This window comes from Cyprinodon tularosa, unplaced genomic scaffold (genome assembly GCF_016077235.1).
Source record: "Cyprinodon tularosa strain WSP-4 unplaced genomic scaffold, ASM1607723v1 ctg269, whole genome shotgun sequence".
Lineage (NCBI taxonomy): Eukaryota > Metazoa > Chordata > Actinopteri > Cyprinodontiformes > Cyprinodontidae > Cyprinodon > Cyprinodon tularosa.
The window spans coordinates 435,078-461,780 of record NW_024038973.1 but is presented as its reverse complement, the minus strand read 5'-3'; the positions used below and the strand labels follow the sequence as shown (position 1 = coordinate 461,780).

General features: G+C 41.3%; 1 protein-coding gene across 8 annotated transcripts in view; it reads right to left on the bottom strand.

Moving 5' to 3' along the window:
- LOC119786222 (RNA-binding protein Musashi homolog 2) overlaps positions 1 to 26,703 on the bottom strand; it is a 387,008-nt gene that overhangs the window by 88,795 nt on the left and 271,510 nt on the right. For all 8 annotated transcript variants that reach the window (XM_038289416.1, XM_038289417.1, XM_038289418.1 and 5 more), the window contains exon 8: positions 23,842 to 23,924. In XM_038289416.1, coding sequence (XP_038145344.1) covers positions 23,842 to 23,924 — 83 coding nt within the window. The remainder of the gene's footprint in view (positions 1 to 23,841; positions 23,925 to 26,703) is intronic.

The window sequence follows — 26,703 nt, the reverse complement described above, 5'->3', positions numbered from 1 at the left end:
GAAGGGGACAAAACTCAAAAGGAGAAGTGACTCAGGCTAAAACAGTCTCAAACACACAGTTACAGCTTTAAACCTTTCAGGCACAGCGTTCACAAGTTATCTAAACCTAGACGGTTTTAACAAAATCTGAGATGATTCTTCTATAAATGCCTGCATGCAATGCAAAACCTCTGAACAGTTAGATGTGGATAAAACCAGCTGTGCTGGTCAGACTTCACTACATACTATAGGGCAACAGGAGGCTTTAGATGATGCTTAGGCAACTTGCTGCACAGTTTAACATGAGTATTAAATAATCCAAGCTGGCATCAGGCCTAAAACAGTGTGTGGTACAAGTGGACAGATGTTGACTTATAGAAGACAGAATGCTCTGTTTAGAAGGTCTTTTACATTAATTAAGCATTTAGTATTGCACATCCAAAATATTCACAATAATTGCCATAATCTAGTATTTGGGAAAACTTTGTGTTCATTTATTCATGTTCTTATTGATCAGAATTAGCAGCATAGGTTTTAATTTACCTACAAAACTGTTCACATTGTCAGTAACAATGTTGGGATGGTTAACAGGTCTTTATATAAAATAAGAGCATCAAGGCAAGAATGATTACTTCTTTTTGCCTGTTGTTTCTGCATAGTTGGAAAGCAGGCTTGCACTGGTTGTGTGAACTGTTAGTGTGTCAGATGTTGAAGAATGACACCTTTTGCCACTTTTAATCTCCTTATTTTGTTTTAGAGCAGCTGTAGATGAACTAATAGTAGTTATCAAATAGGTTGTATCAGACTAATTGATATAAACTTATGCTTATTTTCTATATCATTCTAATATTGACTGGTCTAAATCTAGAAAATTCTGCAGAAAGGTATAACACAAATACATAGATAATGTTTATATATGGTTTAAGGTTAGGATATGATTTTCCATAATTTCCAGGATTATTCCACTCCAGCTCTCATTCTTACATATGATCTTACATTTAATTGAAGCTACCTTTTCTAGGTGGTAGGATTCTAGGTGGATTCTGTAATATGAGTGTACCGCTTCCTGCTGCAATTAAAGATTTATAAATCCTCACACTTTTAGCTCCATGCTTTTACTTGAATGCCATATTTGCTTTCCTCTGTTTCTGTGTAAATAAATAAATAGATCAGTTTAGAATAAGCGATCAAAGGAATGTGTTTCCAGAATTCCTAATCTCTATCTGGCCTGTCTCGGGCAGACTTTCCAGTTTTCCAGGGAACCAAGACTGCCTCCCATGATGGGTGGCGTAAGCAGTTTTCCTCCAAATGTGGACGCATGTATTTTCAAATCAACAGTATCAAGAACCTGCTGTAGGTTCTGTAATGACATTTTTACAGCATCTTGCAGTCTGCTTTTTAGGGTGAGCTCACAGTCGGACCAGAAAATGTCTGCAATTGTGTTCAATTTCCTCCCATTTTAGACAATATTTTAAAATAATAAATCGTTGATTTTCATTATTTAGAGACATTTTTTTATCCTTTTCAAGATATCGTCTTTTTATACTAATCTCAGCATGGTTTTCATTGTCATTATAACAATCAGGAGAACAACAGACTTATTGTCTGGGGAAAAGGGCAAATTTCCCTCAAAATGATGGCGCAGTAATAATGTGCTCATCATGTGTAACTAATGTGAAATACGTCCATGTGTAATTTTAAAGAGGCAGGTAAATCAGGCAAAGATTGTACTAAAGTAAGAAGCAGTGATTTTAATTACTTAAGTAAGAGAAAAAGATATTGGTAAATAGATTTACTGATCATAACATCTGATGTAATTTGATCAAAATGATGTAATCATAAAGAAAAATAATAATAAATAGAAAAATAATTTAATCATTTTAAGACTAGGAATGTCTTCCAGCAACAATATCTACTGTTTACTGTGTTTACCAGAGAACTCCAAATATAACAGAAGATATAAAATATCATTGGAACACTGAAGCTAATTTACCAACAACACGACTCCCTTTAGAGCAAACTAGAAGAGTCTGAATCGTTTGTTCTTCATTCAGTGAAGTTATTTGTCAATAGTTGAGTAGCCAGAAATGTATAATTCATAATATTAGTCAAATAAAAGTAAAGCTATGATGCAGTAAAACTGCTCCTAGAAGTTACTAAATATTACTCTCCATATAACTACGAAAGAATTTTAACCATGTGGAAATAAATTGTATTTTTCACCAGCAATAATTTTTTTTAACGAGATTTTACACAACATTAAGGAAGTGTGAAGTTGTCTAGTTATATTCCTTTTTTTATTTTCCACAATAAAAAGGATAAAACTTATTAAAATATTTACAGCATGCACACAGGCAGTTCTAGGATGTCCTTAATATTTCACGACTGTAAATCTACTGTAAATATATATCTACAGTATATGATTCTTCTAATATTATTGGAATAATTTAAAGTAGCAAAAATACATAAAAATTATACTTCCCTGTTGACAACACAACATAAAACAAGATAACCCTTAATTACTATAAAATACATATACTGCATAATAACTGGCCATGGTTCATATATTGTAGTTTTTTACATTTTTCTTTCTACATTCAAAGGGATAAACCTTAATAATCAATACTTCTTATCATATTTACAGCAGTTACTATAGTTGTCTTTATTTTGATTTAAAAACTGTCAGATCCAGTTTTTCTTTTGTTTAAATACCAAGAAACCATGAAATATTGGTATTTTACTCAATATTTTCATGCTGGACGAATGTCATATGTGAGCATGTGGTTTAGCTCAGGTTGCTTTTCTATATTAACAAACATTCAAGCTCTACACTGACATTATCACACAACCCAATAGGTTGGCTTTATGATGAGTGTAATAAAAGCTCCTAGCTAAAGAAATAAACAACCCTTCTTCGTGTGGAATCTACGAAAGCTATGACACAGAGTGGGGAAGCATGCCAGTTATGACCTTTTCAATACATCCACATCTAAATTAACCTTGTAGGTAGAACGGAGACGAGTGGGCGGGATGGACTGGCAGTGGCTGTCCTTCAGGGACAAGCTTTGTGGGCGTGGGTGAGCATCTGTGTGAGTGTGTGTGCACGCTAAAGGGGGGAGGCGTACGGCGGCTATTAGCTTCGCCAGTGAATGGATTCCATCAGTCGTCTGGCAGACTGGAGAAGAGGAAACGGTGTGATTCATTTACTCTCACCTGAACACACAAAACACACAGAGTGCATAGTTACTGTAAGGACTGTCACAGCGCTGACTGGTCAGTGTCGGGTGACATTATAGTACAAAAAAAAAAGTCTCAAATGCTTTTTAACATATTTTTTCTCTTGAAAGTAAACAAATGAAGTAAAACGTCAAACTACTTGCTACAGCTGACGTTATGCTTGGAAATCAAATGTTAGAAAGCAACTGAAAAGGCTGACAAGTTGGTATACTTTAAGACATACTCTGGTCAGCACCCTCCTTGTTCTTCATGATGCCATGTAACCATGGTGAGCATAAAAACAGGCCTACTGAGTGATTCCAGCTACACGACGATAACGTTTTAGAAGAAGCAAAACGATGCCGGAGATGGCAAACAATCTCAGACGAATCATTATGCCTGATGATCTCTCTGCATGGATACGGCATATAAAAGGTAAGGGATGAAGGGTCATTTTCAGGCCATGCACACCCCGAGGTGCTTCCACTCCCCTTTTGCCATGCCTTTATATTGCAAAAATAATACTGTCACCATACACACTGAGAGACACATTCAGAAGTAGCACCATGATCATGAGGTTGATGTGAAATGGCCTCCATCACTTCCTCAATCAGCAGATCTGAACATCTCGGAGCTTTTATGGGACATCCTGGTGAGCGGACTGCAAAGTGGATTTCCACTTGCTTCATCCCTCAAAGCTTTCCTTCTTCAATGAAGGGTAAACATCCAATTACTGACAGTCTAAGACTTGTAAGGCAGCGCTCCAAGAGGGACTCAAACTGCTCAAAGGGGTGGTCCGTCTCCCTTATTAGGCACTTGATGTTCAAAGAATGTGAGAAAGTAACTCTGTATGTATATATATATTAAAAAACAACCCATAGCCTTTAGTTTTTTTCCTGTAGAAATGATCCTTACCACACTCACAGCTACCAGGACCAGTTTATCTGGTTATAACTTCAAACCAGTATTCTAAGAGTCATGGCATTAAGTTGCAAACAGATCAATTAATTTAGCAGCTACTGTTGAATCCACTCATCAGAAATCAGATATACACTATATTGCCAAAAGTATTTGCTCACCTGCCTTGACTCACATATGAGCTTAAGTGACATCCCGTTCCTAATCCATAGGGTTCAATATGACGTCGGTCCACCCTTTGCAGCTAGAACAGCTTCAACTCTTCTGGGAAGGCTGTCCACAAGGTTTAGGAGTGTGTTTATGGGAATTTTTGACCATTCTTCCAGAAGCGCATTTGTGAGGTCGCACACTGATGTTGGACGAGAAGGCCTGGCTCTCAGTCTCCGCTCTAATTCATCCCAAAGGTGTTCTATCGGGTTGAGGTCAGGACTCTGTGCAGGCCAGTCAAGTTCATCCACACCAGACTCTGTCATCCATGTCTTTATGGACCTTGCTTTGTGCACTGGTGCACAGTCATGTTGGAAGAGGAAGGGGCCAGCTCCAAACTGTTCCCACAAAGTTGGGAGCATGGAATTGTCCAAAATGTCTTGGTATGCTGAAGCATTCAGAGTTCCTTTCACTGGAACTAAGGGGCCAAGCCCAGCTCCTGAAAAACAACCCCACACCATAATCCCCCCTCCACCAAACTTTACACTTGGCACAATGCAGTCAGACAAGTACCGTTCTCCTGGCAACCGCCAAACCCAGACCCGTCCATCAGATTGCCAGATGGAGAAGCGCGATTCGTCACTCCAGAGAACGCGTCTCCACTGCTCTAGAGTCCAGTGGCGGCGTGCTTTACACCACCGCATCCGACGCTTTGCATTGCACTTGGTGATGTATGGCTTGGATGCAGCTGCTCGCCCATGGAAACCCATTCCATGAAGCTCTCTGCGCACTGTTCTTGAGCTACATGAAGTTTGGAGGTCTGTAGTGATTGACTCTGCAGAAAGTTGGCGACCTCTTCGCACTATGCGCGTCAGCATCCGCTGACCCCGCTCCGTCAGTTTACGTGGCCTACCACTTCGTGGCTGAGTTGCTGTCGTTCCCAAACACTTCCATTTTCTTATAATACAGCTGACAGTTGACTGTGGAATATTTAGGAGCGAGGAAATTTCACGACTGGATTTGTTGCACAGGTGGCATCCTATCACAGTTCCACGCTGGAATTCACTGAGCTCCTGAGAGCGACCCATTCTTTCACAAATGTTTGTAAAAACAGTCTGCATGCCTAGGTGCTTGAATTTATACACCTGTGGCCATGGAAGTGATTGGAACACCTGATTCCAATAATTTGGATGGGTGAGCAAATACTTTTGGCAATATAGTGTATATGCACAACACAAGCTTATGGTCTCATATTCTTTATCTTTATCAAAGTAAATGGAAACATTTATTATATATATATACATTTATTGCAAATTGCATGTAGCACTAGATGTATAGACATTTAGGGTGTGACATTATAAAAGCTTAACATTAAACTGGGTCATAAAATACATTGTTTAACTAAAGTAGCTTGAGTTGCTACAGGTAAGGATTCATCTTGTAACCAGTCAGCTGCCAGTTTAGGTCCCTTGCTCCATCTGTTTCAGTTGTGTCCTTGGGCAAGACACTTCAACAAATTTGCCTGTAGTCAGCGGTCAGAGGGCCTGGAGGCACCAACTGTTTGGCAGCATTGTTTCTGTGCCCTGAGGCAGCAGTGGCAACAGTGTGGCTTACCACCATTATTGTCTGAATAAATGGGTAAATGAAAAAATGTAGTTTGACACGCTTTTAGGTTGTTTGGACTCCATTAATAACTGTAAGTACAGGTCAGTTACCATTTACAATCTAACCAAAACAACTTCTGAAGCTCTAATCTAGAAACCTCACTGTGCGTCACTGTTATGGTCGCTCTGATTGTTAATCCTTGTAATCTGCAATCTGCAATACAATCTAAGAATTCCATAGTTTTCCACACTTACATTTATTTTTTGCTTCCTTAGGAGGTATTGTTTTTTTGGGAAAAGACGCAGGGTCAGGAGGAAGTACACCCTCTTAACTCTAGGGGTCTGATGTATACAGAATGTTTTTTCCTCTGTTCAAAAACCCTTTTCAAATCTTAAATTGAGGTCCCAAAACATATACCTCCCTGAACAATTCTTCATTCATTAAACATTTATTCAGCCAAGATGAAGCCAACGTTACCTTTCTGCTCATTTTCTATAAAAATGAGCAGAAGGCAAATGGAGCTTTAAAATAACTTTAATGGCATAACTGCAAATTCTAGTGGAGGTGCAGCATGTTCTATTGTTTTGTATTTTGCCTGACCATCTGGTTGATTGGTCTTTAATAATTATGATGGTGATTATCGTCTGTAAGATTTGATGTGTTATGGTTTGCTACACAGAGTGCATTTACAATTGGGTTCGAGAGTATTTGCCCTCAACAGCCTTTAAGCTAAGGCTGTTGGGGGCAAAGGCTGTCTCCCTGTTGTAATAATAACAATAATAATAACAATAATAATAATAATAATAATAATAATAATAATAATACATATTTTAAAATTAGTGACCAGTGATTGTTTTCACACATTTTTCTTTTAGGAATCACATAGTGGAAAAGGTGATACTGTGACAACCCAAGTGGAGAAACACCTTCCTTCAAACGCTGAAAAGAACCGCTGATCAGTGATGCTGCCAGCACAGGTGGTAATTTACTGTGGGTGAGCTTTAAAAAAAAAAAAATAAATAAGAAAGAGGTGCAAAAATGAGAAGGAAAAACTTTACAAGTCTGTCTGTGTCTATATCTATCTATCTCCCAGTCATTATAGTCTATCTTTACATTGTTTTAGGAGGGAATACCTCTATTCTAAATAATTACAGAGTAAATGTTGCATGGTGGCAGGTATAACTGTTGCCTCACAGCAAGGTCACAGTCTTCTAGGGTCTTTCTGCACGCAGTATTTGTGTTATCCCTGTGCATGCATGGGTTTTTTGGAATAGTAATGATTCCTCCAACTGTCCAAAAGTTTGAGTATAAGGTGAATTGATTAACCTAAATTAGCATTAGGTGTGTGTGTCTGTGCTCCTGTCAAGGCATCAGACTGATTACCTTTTTTTTTTTATTTCCCCATCAAATTAAGGATTGGGTATTGTAAAGTTAAGACATTTTGCTGGTCCTAATGAGCTGTTTTGATGATTTATAGCTAAGGTGGGAATTGTGTATGTGTAATGGTTATGTTTAGGGTTATTGTCAGGCTTAGGGCATAGAAATGGTTGAAAATGACTGAAAAGCAATGAAAGCCATTGGGAGTCAATTGGAATAGTTATATTTATCTAAAATGACTTTAACATCGTCATCAAATCTATTTTTACATAATTTTGTACATTTCAACTGAATTTTCTGCCTCATTTTCAACTTGATTTAATTAATTCTTTTAACATCATTTAATTATTTGAAAAGCAATTTGTTTTGACTTATTGTGTGTGAAAAGTGCTCTGTAAACTCTAAGAAAATGACTGATATCCTGACAAATTTTTGATAAGTCTGAAAAACAGAAACACTGTTTATTAACTTCTTTAAACTGTGACGCTCCAATTTTCAACTGTATTGCTTTTGTAGACTTTTTTTTTTTTTAAGGAGTCAATTAATTTCAGGCTGACATCACAGTAAAAAATTTGACATGACCTCAGTGGTTCATTACTGTAGCCTAGAAAGACATTTGATGTTACATTTTTATAACAGCAGAGATACTCCCAGAAAGACTTAACCATGGTACAGTACTTGGCAGGTATGTTGTTGTAAACATCCTTAAGAACTTGTCACAGTTCTTTTGTGGATTTCGGCTGTCCCAGCTGCTCCAGTCTCTTCACATAATCCTAGACTGGCTCCAAGATACTGATATAAAGGCTGTGTGTGGGCCAAACCATCTGCTGCATGACTGCTTCTAGCCCCATGAGCTGATTCCTCGTGTGATCAGAACTGCTTGGCTTTTGGGTCAATTAATTACAAGAAATTGACATGCTCCATATGGGTTGGAGTGATTGAAAAAAGAGGAGCACTCTTTCGTTATTCTACTGTCCTTTCATCTCACTATGAAATATATATTTTACAATATCCTGACATTAAACTAATTAGCTAATAAATGCTTTTAACAGACAGGTCATAAAAAAATCCAATCATAATTTTGCCTTAGATTTTGGGCAGCCTTCAGAAAAATTAAGATTTAAGACCCAGCGGTTCCAACAAACGTGTTTACTCCGCGGATAGTCCGTGCCACAGATTTTGCCAAGCCCCCCTATTCTATGGCGTAATGATTGTGCCATTGGTTTCAGACAGGTATTCAGTATTTAAACATCACATGCCTGGGCTCAAAATCTGTCTGACACATGCTCAACCCACTGTTCTATCGCTCAACCCAATGTCCTAGTGCTGAACCCACTGTCCTAGCACTGAACCCACTGTCCTAGCGCTCGACCCACTGTCCTAGCGCACGACCCACTGTCCTAGCGCACGACCCACTGTCCTAGCGCTCGACCCACTGTCCTAGCATTCGACCCACTGTCCTAGCATTCGACCCAATGTCCTAGTGCTGAACCCACTGTCCTAGTGCTGAACCCACTGTCCTAGCGCTCGACCCACTGTCCTAGTGCTGAACCCACTGTCCTAGCGCTGGACCCACTGTCCTAGCATTCGACCCACTGTCCTAGCATTCGACCCAATGTCCTAGTGCTGAACCCACTGTCCTAGTGCTGAACCCACTGTCCTAGCGCTCGACCCACTGTCCTAGCGCACAACCCACTGTCCTAGCTCTCGACCCACTGTCCTAGTTCTCAACCCACTGTCCTAGTTCTCAACCCACTGTCCAAGCGCTCCACCCACTGTCCTAGCTCTCAACCCACTGTCCCAGCACTCTACCCACTGTCCTAGTTCTCAACCCACTGTCCAAGCGCTCCGCCCACTGCCCTAGCTCTCAACCCACTGTCCTAGCGCTCGACCCACTGTCCTAGCGCTCGACCCACTGTCCTAGCGCTCGACCCACTGTCCTAGCGCTCGACCCACTGTCCTAGCGCTCGACTCACTGTCCTAGCGCTCGACTCACTGTCCTAGCACTCAACCCACCCACTGTCCTAGTTCTCAACCCACTGTCCAAGCGCTCCACCCACTGTCCTAGCGCTCGACCCACTGTCCTAGCTCTCAACCCACTGTCCTAGCGCTCGACCCACTGTCCTAGCGCTCGACCCACTGTCCTAGCGCTCGACCCACTGTCCTAGCGCACGACCCACTGTCCTAGCGCTCGACCCACTGTCCTAGCATTCGACCCACTGTCCTAGCATTCGACCCAATGTCCTAGTGCTGAACCCACTGTCCTAGTGCTGAACCCACTGTCCTAGCGCTCAACCCACTGTCCTAGTGCTGAACCCACTGTCCTAGCGCTGGACCCACTGTCCTAGCATTCGACCCACTGTCCTAGCATTCGACCCAATGTCCTAGTGCTGAACCCACTGTCCTAGTGCTGAACCCACTGTCCTAGTGCTGAACCCACTGTCCTAGCGCTCGACCCACTGTCCTAGCGCACAACCCACTGTCCTAGCTCTCGACCCACTGTCCTAGTTCTCAACCCACTGTCCTAGTTCTCAACCCACTGTCCAAGCGCTCCACCCACTGTCCTAGCTCTCAACCCACTGTCCCAGCACTCTACCCACTGTCCTAGTTCTCAACCCACTGTCCAAGCGCTCCGCCCACTGCCCTAGCTCTCAACCCACTGTCCTAGCGCTCGACCCACTGTCCTAGCGCTCGACCCACTGTCCTAGCGCTCGACCCACTGTCCTAGCGCTCGACCCACTGTCCTAGCGCTCGACCCACTGTCCTAGCGCTCGACTCACTGTCCTAGCGCTCGACTCACTGTCCTAGCACTCAACCCACCCACTGTCCTAGTTCTCAACCCACTGTCCAAGCGCTCCACCCACTGTCCTAGCGCTCGACCCACTGTCCTAGCGCTCGACCCACTGTCCTAGCGCTCGACTCACTGTCCTAGCGCTCGACTCACTGTCCTAGCACTCAACCCACCCACTGTCCTAGTTCTCAACCCACTGTCCAAGCGCTCCACCCACTGTCCTAGCGCTCGACCCACTGTCCTAGCGCTCGACCCACTGTCCTAGCGCTCGACTCACTGTCCTAGCGCTCGACTCACTGTCCTAGCACTCAACCCACCCACTGTCCTAGTTCTCAACCCACTGTCCAAGCGCTCGACCCACTGTCCTAGCGCTCGACCCACTGTCCTAGCGCTCGACCCACTGTCCTAGCGCTCGACTCACTGTCCTAGCGCTCGACTCACTGTCCTAGCACTCAACCCACCCACTGTCCTAGTTCTCAACCCACTGTCCAAGCGCTCCACCCACTGTCCTAGCGCTCGACCCACTGTCCTAGCGCTCGACCCACTGGCCTAGCGATCGACCCACTGTCCTAGTGCTCGACCCACTGTCCTAGCGATCGACCCACTGTCCTAACACTCGACCCACTGTCCTAGCGCTCGACCCACTGTCCTAGCGCTCGACCCACTGTCCTAGCGCTCGACCCACTGTCCTAGCGATCGACCCACTGTCCTAGCATTCGACCCACTGTCCTAGCGATCGACCCACTGTCCTAACGCTCGACCCACTGTCCTAGCGCTCGACTCACTGTCCTAGCGCTCGACTCACTGTCCTAGCGCTCGACTCACTGTCCTAGCACTCAACCCACCCACTGTCCTAGTTCTCAACCCACTGTCCAAGCGCTCCACCCACTGTCCTAGCGCTCGACCCACTGTCCTATCGCTCGACCCACTGGCCTAGCGATCGACCCACTGTCCTAGCGCTCGACCCACTGTCCTAGCACTCGACCCACTGTCCTAGCGATCGACCCACTGTCCTAGCGCTCGACCCACTGTCCTAGCGTTCGACCCACTGTCCTAGCGCTCGAACCACTGTCCTAGCGCTCGAACCACTGTCCTAGTGCTTAACCCACTGTCCTAGCGCTCAACCCACTGTCCTAGCGCTCAACCCACTGTCCTAGCGCTCAACCCACTGTCCTCATGCTCAGTTCCATCTCTGCATGCACTCAACACCAGCTGTGCATTTGGCTGTGTCTCCGCTTGCACCACTCTGCTTTTTTTTTACATCCAATCAAAGCATTTTTTCCCTGGGCAGAAGTTTAAAAAAAAATCAAAAGGTAAGGTTTAGCTAAACTTAATATAAAGTGAAATAAACTTTGATTGTATATCCAAAGAATATTAACTGTATACATATGCATGCTGCTATTTTACATTAGTATTAATTTCACAAGCCACTATGAAACCATTTTATAACACTCAACTGGTTAAATTTGTTGACCACATTACTGCAAGAGCGGTTTGATTTCCTGATTGTCTTTTGGTATTTGGAATGAATGCTTTGATTGGATGAAAAAAAGCAGAGTGTGATTGGCTTATGATGTGGTTCATTTTCATACATTTATGAAGTCACAAGTGCAGAGAAAACACTAATGTAAACACTAATGTCACTTTCAGTAGTGAAGCAAGTTACATGTCATCAAAGCCTGGCAGGGGGCCATTCAAGAGGGAACAGCCTGCTCTAAAACTGGAACCTTCAAGTTTGACTGACATTTGAAGCTTTATGGTCAGGAAAGAAAAAAAAAATCAATTAATGAGAAAAAAAAGATCTTGAGAGGCCAAGAGCAATGAACCAGCTGTCAAGCATGGTAAGAGCGCTTTGCTGTCATTAGTAGAATGATGAAGTGAAAAAAAATTCACCCATTCACACACCATCATTGCAAGCCGCATTGTAGCCAAAGCTGGAGCGAAGCTGCTGTAAACAGGTGCCACCAGGCCTTCTGATCACCATCAGTTCTCTTCACATACAGTTTAAGTCACTTACTCTAAGAAACAACCACATTGAAAGCTGGAGCCAGGCTTCTACCTACAATCGTTGCAGAGCAAACTCCTGCAACTGTCCAAATATAGATATATCTCTGTAGCCATGAATTAAGGATGCATTTACTTTTCTTTATGATAGGCAAAATATTCGAAAAATATTCAAACCATCTTTTCCCCTATTAATCACTTTTAAAAACCTTTTACCGAAGACAAAATAATAGTTTGAATTATTAAATAATGCTCTATAGAGTTAAATGCTGTAGAAATAATAAAAAACAACTTTTTTCTTTAATAAACTGATTCTAATATTGTTTAGTTTAGACCAATCCTTAATGACTCAGATTAGTTTTCACATACAATCTGTCCCAAATCCTTTTGTGTTCGATTGGACAAAATAAAGGTAAATCATTTGTCATCTACATTCAATGAATTCATTTGCCTTGATTATGTTTATATATTTTGTCTTTTCCTGGTTTGGGTAATAATGTGATGACTCCTTGTTTCATTTTGGTTTTAAATTATCATTTTCAATACATTTTTTTAAGGCTTTGAATATTAGTTAGCTTTCCCAGTCAGCGTATCTTAACCAGGTGTTTAGCCTACTGACATTTGTTTTACAGCAAGATCTAATTCTTTTGTCTGTATTTAAGAGTTGCATAACTTTTTTTTAATCTGAGGTAAATTCTAGGAATGTTGGGTTGATTGCTTTCCAGAAAGGATATTAAAGCTGGGATGAGAGTAGACTGAGTTCATAGAGAGCTCTCTGATTTCTCTGTGTCGGATCACAGGGAGACACAAAAAGTAGAGGAAGTCGGAGAATCATATTTGAGCTTGTTGAGGTTTTTTCTGAAACATGAAAGGAGACTAAATCGAGCTTTAGTACATCTTACTGCTCCAGAGAAAAAACTGAGACACAGGAGAAATAAACCTTAGTGTCACAGATACACTATATTGCCAAAAGTATTTGCTCACCTGCCTTGACTCACATATGAGCTTAAGTGACATCCCGTTCCTAATCCATAGGGTTCAATATGACGTCGGTCCACCCTTTGCAGCTAGAACAGCTTCAACTCTTCTGGGAAGGCTGTCCACAAGGTTTAGGAGTGTGTTTATGGGAATTTTTGACCATTCTTCCAGAAGCGCATTTGTGAGGTCGCACACTGATGTTGGACGAGAAGGCCTGGCTCTCAGTCTCCGCTCTAATTCATCCCAAAGGTGTTCTATCGGGTTGAGGTCAGGACTCTGTGCAGGCCAGTCAAGTTCATCCACACCAGACTCTGTCATCCATGTCTTTATGGACCTTGCTTTGTGCACTGGTGCACAGTCATGTTGGAAGAGGAAGGGGCCAGCTCCAAACTGTTCCCACAAAGTTGGGAGCATGGAATTGTCCAAAATGTCTTGGTATGCTGAAGCATTCAGAGTTCCTTTCACTGGAACTAAGGGGCCAAGCCCAGCTCCTGAAAAACAACCCCACACCATAATCCCCCCTCCACCAAACTTTACACTTGGCACAATGCAGTCAGACAAGTACCGTTCTCCTGGCAACCGCCAAACCCAGACCCGTCCATCAGATTGCCAGATGGAGAAGCGCGATTCGTCACTCCAGAGAACGCGTCTCCACTGCTCTAGAGTCCAGTGGCGGCGTGCTTTACACCACCGCATCCGACGCTTTGCATTGCACTTGGTGATGTATGGCTTGGATGCAGCTGCTCGACCATGGAAACCCATTCCATGAAGCTCTCTGCGCACTGTTCTTGAGCTAATCTGAAGGCCACATGAAGTTTGGAGGTCTGTAGTGATTGACTCTGCAGAAAGTTGGCGACCTCTTCGCACTATGCGCGTCAGCATCCGCTGACCCCGCTCCGTCAGTTTACGTGGCCTACCACTTCGTGGCTGAGTTGCTGTCGTTCCCAAACACTTCCATTTTCTTATAATACAGCTGACAGTTGACTGTGGAATATTTAGGAGCGAGGAAATTTCACGACTGGATTTGTTGCACAGGTGGCATCCTATCACAGTTCCACGCTGGAATTCACTGAGCTCCTGAGAGCGACCCATTCTTTCACAAATGTTTGTAAAAACAGTCTGCATGCCTAGGTGCTTGAATTTATACACCTGTGGCCATGGAAGTGATTGGAACACCTGATTCCAATAATTTGGATGGGTGAGCAAATACTTTTGGCATCATTGTGTATCTCATAGTTGTCTAGCAGAAGTACGTGAAACATTTTGGAGGCCTCATATCAGATTTTCCTTTCCTCTGGGAGAACCCGTTATCTACAGGCAGCTATACCTTTCATCCCCGACAGCCCCTCCATTTCCTCAGGTTTCTGTTTCACTGTTTAGAAAACAAGAGTCCAATTAGAATAAGTTTGTGGGTTGATTTATTTTCTGAAAACACCAGAACTGACTTTTCCTGTTTGGTAATAGTACCCACACCAAACCGTGGCAAATGTGAGTGTACGCACTGGTTTTAAACATTTGCATACATCACAGCCAAAACATAGTCAGTGTGATCCTGGTGTTACATTTTTGTTGTTAATATAAAGTGAATATGTCAACCTTTGTTTAAATCTTCTTAAAATAATTATAGAACAGATTTAAAATCAAATAGTACCATTTTGAATAAATGCCTGTTTTAATCAGTCTTAAATCCCGAACTAGGATCATTACAGGCTATTTGTCATCATTTGTAATTGTGTGGTCATATTGAAAAGAAACAGCAAATAATAAATGAATAAAGCCAAAAGTAAAAGAAATGCCTGAAAATGAAGTAAACAGCGTAATCCTTTGGTAGTATTTAGCTATCTTTAAACTTTAAAATAGTTGCACTAAAAATGACTGTAATTCCATTTTAATAGAACACCACTCGCTTATCAGAGCCAAATCGTGATTATAATTATGCTGTATTGTTAGGAATTAGCTGAGCTTCCACAACAACAGGGTAGAGACTGATTAAGGAACTTGCTTCTTTAAGAAAAAACAGAATTTACAACTTTCCCTCAGCTGTCAAACAGACTTCTGTCCCTGTAGTATTATATAGACATTCAGACACGTGGAGGTGTGATGAAAGGCTTTAAAAGTATTTGAAAGCCGTCATCCCGTCTTCCATCTATTGATTTTTACTTGAAAATATTTACTAGTTTCAACACAAGGATAGTGGCTGCATAAGCTAGAGAAGATGTTTCAACAATGACAGACCCCCAGAAGGAATGATCAATACTTTTATCACATCCTACATATGCTAAAGCAGGCAGACGGACAACCCAAAGCGGCCGATGGGAGAGGAGTTATGAGAATCTTGCAAAGCTGCACCCTCGTTTTAATTATATATGAGACAGAATTCACAGTGACAGATAAGACATACCCCTGAGAACGAGGCCTGGGTGGTGCATGAACACAAGAGGCTGACCAAGTCAGTTACAGGTTCAGTCACTCACATCGGAGCAGGCCCTGACCCACTACACCGACGGAGCTGTTGAGAGGAAGGACGAGGAGAAGGTGGGCTGTCCTGTACGTCCACAACCTTCCCAAGCGGGGTGGAATTTCTGTCGACATCAATTATTCACGAGACCATCTCAGATAGCACTCATAGGCAGGATGGATGAGGTCTATTTCTGTATGGTACTTCATAAGGATGAAGACAGGGGACATTTTTTACTTTTTGTGCTTCAGTCTGTGGCAAAAAACCCCCCACAGCTCTATGATGTGCACCTTCCACAGAAAAAAAAAGCTTTAAACATACAGATTCTTTTCCCTTTGTGGATTCTAACAAATGTCAAACACCTTGTAGAAGATCTGAGGTTCACATTTATTTCCTGCATTCAAACACCTTTAATGTGCTGTAGGTGTTATCAAAGGGGGATCCTACAAGGGTGACAAAAGCTTTTGAAAACTGGTTATATCCCTTCACACAACACCTGCTCAATATATTCCAACATTTCTGCTTTGCCTTCTTGGACTTTATCTTGATGTTTATAATATTTATTTGTGTGGTTATTGATAAAGGTATTTATATCTCTGCTATAAAAAGCCTTTTTACAGCCAGGACATAAAGCAGCACACCAGGGATACAAGTAGAGATGCACTGAGAAATCAGCCAGTAGGTTAAATTCAACCTTTAGCTAAACCGTGAATGCACCATATCAAAGCCATTCAGTATGGACATTGTAACAAAGTATAGAACGCTTGGCTTTTTATAGTATCTTCAGGGTGTTTAGATTTGAGTCGGAGTACAAAGGAATGGAAGAGACAAAAAAATAAAAATCTAAATGAAATGAAATGTTATAAAACAGTGTTGACAGTTCAGTAAAGCAACAAGAGAGGAAGCAGGAGAGACACTTTTGGAAGGCTAAACTTATTTAGTTGCTCTCTGAACAAGTTGCTCTCATTTCTTTCCTTTTTAGGCCCTCCCTCTCCATGGATTAGCAAACATGCAACATCTTTTCTTTAAACCTTAGAGTTACAATTAGCGTATATATTTTTTTATCAAAGGGGTCATAGAATGCAAAATCGAGTTAACATTGTCATAGATGAATAACGATAGTTCAGTGGGTGAAATGGACGCACAGAGAAGTTCAAACTCCATCGGCACCTGCTTTCTCTGAAAACGGGCGAATCCAAATGAAGCACCAACTTGACGTTAATTCAGGGATGTTGCCTTATTTGGTTCTGGCCTGTACATTTGTCACGCTCCAAAATTGATATACAGACCAGCCCACTGGTTCACTGGCCATAGAATATGAATAGAGATAGATGTACTGTAAGACACCAGTTTAGCTGTTGAACCAGCTACAGTTGGGTTAACTTCTACAAGAATTACAAAGCAGGCAGTTTATCTATTGAAAATGAGCCAGAACCACGGGCGTAAATGCAGTGTTCCACGCTGCATGGAGAAAAGAGAAATTTTTTCACAGTCTTCCCAAGGATATGAAGACTCAACACCAATGGATTATTTTTGTCTATCAGAAGATCCCTGCAAAGTTTGATGTTCAGCTGTTCATTTCCTCTAAGCATTTATCCGAAGACAGCTTTCAAAATATTGGACAGTTAAAAGGACGATTTGCCAGACCTGCATTCGAACCATGCCATCAGCTCCGGGGCTGGTCCGAACACGACAGGGTGACAGTATGCTGCCCCGGCCTCCCCAGTAAGGCAGGCAGGGGGAAGTATGGGGTCGCCGTTGTCAAGGCTACCGTCACCGGTTTGGGTTTGGTCGCTCCGTCCCCGCGCTGGGGACTTTTTTAGGTATGAAAAATAGGACATGTCCGGGAAAAAGAGGACGTCTGGTCACCCTACCATATCATCATTTTCGATGTTTCAGTGATTGAGTGCTTGTTGCTATGATGCGTCTTTGCTCAGCAGCTTCGCTTGTTGTAAACCAACCAATCAGCGCACAGCTCATTTAGATATTCATGAGCATACCATAAAAGGAAGAAAACCTGTCGTTTCATTCTGGGGCTTTTAACCAGGCTTGCATTAGGGCTCACAGAACAGCAAATATGCCATTTTCAGCCCAACCAATGTTACACACCCTATCCAGAGACCTTAAAGACCAGCACCAAATACCCCATATAATCATTCTATGGCCTCTTTAAAGTGACACATTAAACTTTAGTAATGGTGGCTATCCTACCCACTTTATTTGTCAGTTTAAGATGCTAATAATCCTTCCAGCTATGCTCTTCATTAGGACGGTGCCTTTGTTTAAAAATATTCTCTGAACCTATAGTAAAAAATAAAGAATCCCTTTTGCAGGGTGATCTTTTTGATCTTACTGACTTATGAAAAAATGTAAAGTGAAACTAGGATCAGCTAAAGTTGAGTATCTCTGCTTAATGCAATCCAGGCTGCAAAGTACTCTATCCAGCCCATTTATTTACCACTTCATGAAGCCCTTTAGTCAGAAAATCTAGACTAAAAGCTTACAGGTATTTAGGATTTCATACTCTTTGACTCAACCCCAGATCAGATGGATAAAAATAGCTGCAATGTTTTTGGCAGAAGGATGAGAGGATTTGAAAACCACATACAATTTTGCAACATCCTTCCTAGTTTTTGATGTTGGACAGTTTAATTTGCAACATATCCATCCATCCATCCATCCATCCATCCATCCATCCATCCATCCATCCATCCATCCATCCATCCATCCATCCATCCATCCATCCATCCATCCATCGGGGTCACCGGTGCCTCCTATGGGCGAGAGGCGGGTTACACCCTGGAGGGGTCAACATTCTGTCCAAGGACAACACAGAAACACTCAAAAGACACACAACCATGCGTACAGACACTCACACCTAGGTTCAATTTAGAGAGGCCAATTTAACATAACAGTCCTGTTTTAAAATGGGAGGAAGCCGGAGTACCTGCAGAGGACCCACGCATGGACAGGGAGAACATGCAAACTCCAAGCAGAAAGACCCCGGGATGGGAAGCAATCACCTTCTTAATGCAAGGCAACCACACTGCCCACCGTGCAGCCTAATATTTTAAGATGCTAAATGCCACATCAAAGGATTTCAATGCTAAGAATATATGTTTAGGTATGGCCTGTGTCAATGAATCCTTGCAAAATGCTAACCTTTGTTACTGTAGGTTAGAGGGGACTTTATATTCATGTTTCATTATTTCTAGAGGTCCTAAATTCAACTGCTTTTTCTTTCTTATAGTTACTCTGAAGGAGAACCATTAGGTGACAAGGATACTAAATATACGAAAATATGTATAGCATATATAGATACATAGATCCATGTTTTCTGAATGCATGTTCAATTATTTAAAGAGTTAAAGATTGAAAATATGTTGCATCTTCAACATTACATGGCATTTTACAAATCAACGCCCGGTGCATTTACTTCTAAAATGCCAGGGATTCCTGGGGCTATCAGTGCAGCTTGGCATTAATACCTTGTGTGAATTTAAATTCACTAGAGCAGATGTGTTTAGCAGATAAACAGGCAACAGTGGACTGAGTAAAATCATGCCACAGCTGACCAAGTATTTCTCTAAAGCTCAACACAAGCCTACATCAGGAGATGCTTCTACAATTAAGTCTTTGTCATAAACCTGCATTTGTAATTACGAAAATCATTGCAATCATTCTATTTTATATTCGAAAATAAAAAGTTAAAATTTATATCCTTATTTTACCACCTTGCATTTGAGCCTCTAAATCTGTTTGAAGGATAATTTTTGATTAATCATCATCATATTAGTGATCAATCCAGAACAGAGAAAGAAACATAAGAAGAAAAACAATCAATATTCATATGTTAAAATAAGTAATAAACATTAATTTTAGCAATATAATAAGTGAATAAATCACCAATTCTCACTAAATTTGAGGAAAAATATGAAATATATAGACAGTGTCCAACTATGCGAGCTATTAGTTTAACCTTAGACATTGATGCGACAAATTGTAGTTTTCAACTTATATGTAATTTAACAGAAAAAAAATCAGTTTGACAGAAAATGTGATAGGCAGTGACAGATCCATGAGCAAGTCTACACTGGGGCATTTAAAATGATTTATGGATCATAAAAGAGTGGAGTAAATGGATTCTATCCACTAATTTTAAACATGTAGGAAATTATAAGGAATTAAAGAAAATATGAACAATAGAATGCTTGTGTCCTGCTAAGAACATAAAGGGGAGAACTACCTTTAGAGGTTGTTTAGAATCACCCAGGAAGCCGGTAAAAAAAAACCTGTTAATACTTTAGCATCCCTAGATCTTGTCAAAAGAGGCTTCATGTCACCTGCGTTATTTTTCTATGTAAATGTTTATTTACAGCACTGCTTTAAAATATGTGTGTTACATCTGTGCATTTCTATCCGTATTACATTGACGTACAGTCATTTTATTAACTGCATTTATGCCTAACCCTGATATTTACCCTATCCCTAACTATTAAGACTATTAACCTAAAGTTAATTAACAACATGCCACTAAACTGTCTGTCTAAGTGGGGATCCACCACATGAGGACCAGCCTTGGGTCCCCATAAGGCCTGTTAGTTCTCAGAGGTTAGTAAATATTTACAAAACTGGTAATTTTTGTAAGTTTGTTTTATCTATGCATGTTTTTTGGTGTGCATCATGACTGCGACTTGCTGAAAAATTAACATGTTGGTCAAACTGTTAAATGCTTTTTTTTTCTTCAAAGACTGATCACTCAGCAGGAGTGACAATAAATGAATTGTGAATGCAGGTACTGATAGAGGTATGGAGCGATTCTGTTGGCCTAGTGGTTAGAGCAGTGCGCTTTTGCTCTGAGAAGGTTGCAAGTACCCGGTTCGATCCCCACAGCCTGCAGTCTGGCTCTCTGAGCAAGACCCTTAACCCCACACTGCTCCGCCCCACGATGGCAGCTCACTGCTCCCCAAAAGGGGATGGATTAAATGCAGAGAGAAGTAATTTTTCCATTGTGAGATCATAAAGTTCAATTCAATTTCAATGTTGAATAGGTGTTAAACATCTATCAGATCCTCCAGAGATGCTCCCAGTTTGTGGAGTCCAGGAGCTACAGCTGGATCATGGCTGCTTTCTAAGACAGCCGGAAATTCTTCTTCACACCACATCGCAGCCACATTCAATTCTTTCTTGATGTGACATGAAACTAAAGTTACATTTTCTAACCCTAGCAACCCTTCCTTAACATCCTGATTTTGTGACAGCTGTTTCGCTGTAATCTGCAACATATTTATGTTTATTTCATCAACGAAGTTGGATCCACTAAAGCAACAAAAAAGTGCTTGTGTGATTGCACTTTGTGCAACCTAAAGGTCACTGCTATGACATGTTGCAACATAATGAAGATATAGGCAGAGATAGTTCACTGCTTGAACTACGCTGAATTATTCCTACATCACTGATAGTGCAACACAAATATAGGAAAGGCACAATAACCTGGATTCAGCCCTTTGAGAGGTTAAGACTTCTTTTGATTTAATTTCACCTATACCACTCCAACTCTTCATGTCTGCCATTAATTATAGAATTTAAGCAACAGAAAGAAATTCATCTATCCTATAGGATCTTTCTGAAAAGGGTTAATTTGCATTATTTTGCTAGCGCCATACTTCAACAAGACCCTATACAGGATTAAGAGCATCTCTTTTTCAAAAGGAAACAGTCAAGGGAATACTAGAGACAAAAAATATACCTGCATTATTATAAATGTTACAGTAATGACACTCATCCAAAAACAGGAGGAAATATGGGAGTAATTGGACATTTTTTTAAATCAATGAAAATACAAGCTTGAAACCTGGAAGAGCCTCTCAGGAGACCTCGATTCACAGCAGGTCTAGCTTGATTCTCCTTATATTTCATATGTCTGCAGTGAGAAGTATGATTGACAGACAGAAGTTTTTGTTCCAAAGAAAAAAAAAGTGGTAGTCTTAAAGGTATAGAGGAATATTTTTGATTTCTAGGTGGATCGTCTAAATAAGTGGTCCTCCTAATTGTCAATCATTTTGGTGATATGTTTATGTAAGGCTGTCTTACGTGCTAGTCCTGTTAGCTATCTTTTTTCTGCGTACTTTCAGGCGTGTATGTGTGGTGGGCTACGGTTTCAGACAGTCATTGAAGCTCACCTTTCTCATGACAGTTCTTTGAAAATGGCAGAGGGTCGTGCACAGAGAGCTCTCCTCGCAAAGCATTATGGGATTTGCTGTAACAGCAGCCCAATGTCGCCATAGGCATTTGCAACCCCAACAGCGGCGACTAATAACAAAGATGGCGGAGGCACTGTGCAGTGTAGGAGGAATTACATGACCAATGGGGGAGCAAAAAGTAGATCATTGGATCTAAACGGTAAGATAAGTGAGTTCGCTATAAAGTTCACTATATATTCCCCGCTCTATATAGTGATTGAGGGATTCAGGGGTTAGGGCAGACATTCGGGTACAGTAAGCTTGTATGAGCTATGAGAACAGCAACTTTTAAACAGAGCGTGCACAAGGTGAAATGGGCATATGCATGCTCTTGCATGCCTTGAAAAGTCGGTCTCTCATAGGGGCGGGTACAGGATTGTTCATGTACTTTTTTTTTTTTAAGTGGAGAGGTCTTTTAAAAAATTCGCAAAAATCCTCCACAAAACAGGGAGTGAAAACCAACAGAAGGATGGTTTCATCAGACAAAATGGGAAGTGTTGAAAAGCCTTATAGGCTCAAGCCTCCTGATGGCCTCCATTAAATGCTGTAGTTGTTTAGTGTATTAAACTTATGCAACCAGCTTGTTCAAAGTTTTTCCTTCATATTTTTCCTTCAAATCGATTTCTTCAATTTACAGCTCAAATGTTCCATTTATTACAATGGGTTTCTACAACTAGCTGTTATATATGTTAATGGCTGTAGGCAGACAGGATTTCCTATAGTTTTCGGTCTTACAACCAATCTGAAGAAGCCTCTGACTGTCTGATGAAGCTTTTGGTTTTCATGTTATGAAGAAGTTTGGAAATGATCTCTTAGGGTCTCCGAGTTAAAATCCCAAAATCTCTGATTTTGATAGAGGTGTATTCATATGAGAGCCTCTTTCCTTGTACTTAAAGTTAAACACATACATAATAGAATAAGCCCTTTAAAAAATGAATTATAATGGTGCTATTATTGAACTATTTATTAGGCACATTCAGCCTTCTAATTAGAACTTGTGTTTCCAATCTAATCATTACCAAATTAAACTATGGTACTTAACTGCTTTTTGTGAGAGATTTTACCTCCTGGTTAAAGGTGGTAGAAGAGAGATTTTTTTTAAGGGAAATAATGTGTCACCTTCTTCTAAAATCTAAACTGGGACTGGTTGACATTCAAGGATATTCACATGTGACATTTTGTTTGTTCCCACAGATCTGATCGTCAGGGGATCTGACAGAGTATACTACAGGTGAATATTTTTATCCCTACCATATATTTCTGTTTCAGATGAAGCAGGGAATGTGATGCAGGGAGGAGGTTACGCGGGGATGCATGGTGAAAAAGGGGAGGGTTTGGTCATATGTGACTTTGCCCGTTCCCAGGTGAGCAGGGTTTTACTACGCTGGTTCTGTCAGTCAGGAAGCCAGTCAGTCTGCTGGTTTCAGAGGACGGCCTGAGAGGGAGGGAGAGTGCGCACGTAGAGAGAAGTAGCTCCACTGAACGGCAGTGAGTATTCCCTCCAGTCAATCACTGCCCACAGAGCTGTTCAAATGATGCAGGATTTCTGAAGAGGCTCACGGGGCAGACGTGGGCGAAGGAGGGCCTAATGTCACACTCACTACACTGAGGGCGGACCTTGTCAATTTATTATACGAAGAATTGATGACTTAGAAAGTTGCGGCAGAAACTCAGCGATGAAAGAACCGTACGAGGGGTGTAAATAAAACCAGCGTCGCTGGCACTCAGCAGAAGGTGTTAATCCCTGACTAATGAACTCTGCCTCTGCCAGTAGCTTTCCTCTTGCACCCTTGGACATCTCCACCTGTGCCTGTGTGTTTGTGTGAGCGCATGAGGCAATGGAGATTCAGGAGGAGAGGGACAGGCTCCACTCTCCCGTCCCCTCAGCCTGACAGGCAGAACTCAGCCGCACAATTTCACGGTTTGTGAGCAGTACACACCACTGCTTTCCCATCCCTGAGACCCAGAGACCCACAAAGTGTGGCTATGTGGGGGTATTAGCTTGCGCATATAACACACATACACAAACACACATGGTCTGCTATTAATAGCCAGGCAAAGAACAAATCAAATATTAATCCTTCAACTCCCTCCTGGAATTGGAAAAAAAAAATGCATGAACTTACCATTTTGTTATTGATTTCATGAAAATGAATTTCACAGACTTTCTCTACGATGTCTTCACTCTCAAAAGTTATGAAACCAAATCCTATGCAGAGAGAGAAAAAGAGGGGAGGGGGTTGGAGTGGGAAAATTAGTTAGTTGAGGGCCTCGACAAAACTTCAGCAAGTCAAAAGAAAGCACAGCACAAGACAAGAGTATCATCTCCATTCCAGATTCTCAAACTATTCGAACACATCGGTGGAGATTGGCTTCCACATGCAAAAAAAAAAAAAAAAAGAAAAGATAAGAAAAGAACAAGTGAACAAGGCAGACATTGTCCTCTTTAAATCAGGAATATGATGAAATCTGCCACATTATTAAGGGCACTCAAGGACCCCCCTCTACAAAGAGAAGATGGGAAAAACAGCACAAAGCTCATTTAATGAGATCCAGGGAGCCAGGGCCCTGCATCTGAATTTCATTAAATGCATTTTGGGTTTCTTTTTATTGAAATCTCACTGTATAACAAGCCCCCTATTTTTATGTTAATATGGGCCTTAGAAAGAACGCGTCGTGGACAGAGGGATTTCCATGCCATATTTATAGGATAAAAGCTTAACCCCTCTTTTAACACAAAGACAGAAGCGGCGAGATCCTTTTTACACTTTTGAACACGAGTGGATTGTGTCGCTCCCCTCTCTGTTTTGATGGCGATGCGCTAAGCAAAGCAGCGCCTGTGGAGCCGGGGTTGCAAGGAAAAAATATTTGATTACTTTTGTAGAAGTGGGACAGAAACAGTGAGTCAGACTGAGGCACACAAGCTGTTCTTTAAAACATCACCACTGCTGGAGAAAAAACTGCTGTCAGGAAACCATCCTCAAGTTTTTATCTACTTAAAAACCCTATCAGAAGCCTTAAACCTTTGCACAACAAGTCAAATCTAAATGTATTGTATTGGGATACAATGTCATCGACCAGCGCAAAGTAGGTTAAAATAAAGACAAGCATTTGTGATGCCTCATTATAAGCAGCCTCTTTTACTCAGACACCTTAAATGAAATAAAAAGCAGTATCTACTCTATCTTTAAAGGGGGCAAAGGAGTAATTATAAGCATGGTTTGAAAAGGTGTTATTGAAAGCATCATCAAACACCTGGAAAAGGTTCCAATGGTCAGAAAAAATCAGACCTTTTCCAGCATACAGATCAATTCCTACAAGTGAATACAAACAATAGCGCTAAATCTGAAAATGGCAGCATCATGTAGTGAGGCGGCTTCTCTTTAGAGTGGAAGCCAAAACGGATGAAACTAACTTCAAGAACATCCTGAACTTAAAACAGACATGATGATCCACCTTCCAGCATCAACCTTCATCATACAACCAGAGCTGCAACAGGTAAGGTTTGGATTAAAGCAAATTCATGAGAGAAAATGGTCTAGTCAAAGTCCGAATACAATTTAAATCCTGACCTAAAATCCCAGATGTTTACATAAAAATGTATAAACAATATAGATGAAATAGAGCAGGAATTTTCTCTAGAATCTCCTCCAACCCATGCTGCTTTGATTTAAGCAACAGACGGCTCAATATCAACCGAGATGGGATGATACAAAAAACATCCCTCAATCTTAATACATCTATTTGCAAACTGCATAATTTTCATTCCATCTTCAAATTATTCCGAATGAATATTTAGTCTCTACCTTCCAGCGCAGGCCTATATATTGACATACTGCAAAGTACACATACACAAACTACATGAGAGATGAGACATTTATCTGCGCTTACTTTACTAAGGTGGTTTATCCCTGTAATATCTTTGGCTGCATTAGGTCATTGCTGGCAAAGCTGAAAATCAATGATCACGGCTGCTTTATGGCAACACTGGATTTACAGGATTTTTGAATCAAACATAATTAAATTCCTTTATTTGTAAAGCACCTAATACATTGGCCCAATACAGATATGATTAGCTTAGATTAAAAACAACAACAGCAACCAAAAAACACACTGAACTAAAGTGACATTTAACGTCGATACTAAATCCTTTTGTTCAGCAGCTTTGCATGTTTTCACACTCACATCTTTGCAAAAACAGTTACATTCACTATATTACAGTACATTAGACTAAGCTGCTTATTCTATTAATTCATCAGATCATCCAAACAGATTTCTTTCTCATGAGCTATTTGTGCTTCTTACCACAGCAGGCAGCCTATCGCAAATCCTGACTTCTTAGTTCACTTATCGCTCACACGCTTTCCCCCCTTTTCTCTTCCTTCATTTCCTCTCCTATAAATAAGAAAAGATCCTCCTCAAGCTCCTTTTCCTGACATATTGAAACAGTCTTGTCGGGAAAAAAATGTAATGTGGAAGCTGATTTAACATGAAAATCTAATGTAATGAGATCTTATGAGACAGAATGTCAATTTCCAGAGAGGGGGCAGATGTGAAGGGTTGGTTGGGTGAGAGAGGTGGAAGAGCAGGATATCTGGTCAGCCATGGAGGGGGGGGTACCTCTAGCATCCTTTTTTCTGCAGCTCACCCCACACCTCCAGCACAAGGAGCACTTTTGACAACCAACAAATCAACCGCCAGGAGTAATTTGTCACAGAGGAGTGGGGGTGGGAGGGTGGAATCTGGGGGAGCAGGGATAGAGGAAAAAAAAAAAAAAGGAGTGGGAAAAAATAAAAACAATGGAGATAAGGGGGGTGAGGGGAAAAAGACAGAAAAAGTGACAAGGAAAGAGGTTAACACACATGGCCCCTGTCGCCACACTCCTTCCTTCTGCTACAGGCAGCTCCTCCATCAAGTGACAGGACATTTTCCACTGCAGTACTATACCCAGTGAGGTCACGGCTCAGCCACGCCACCACAGATACCAC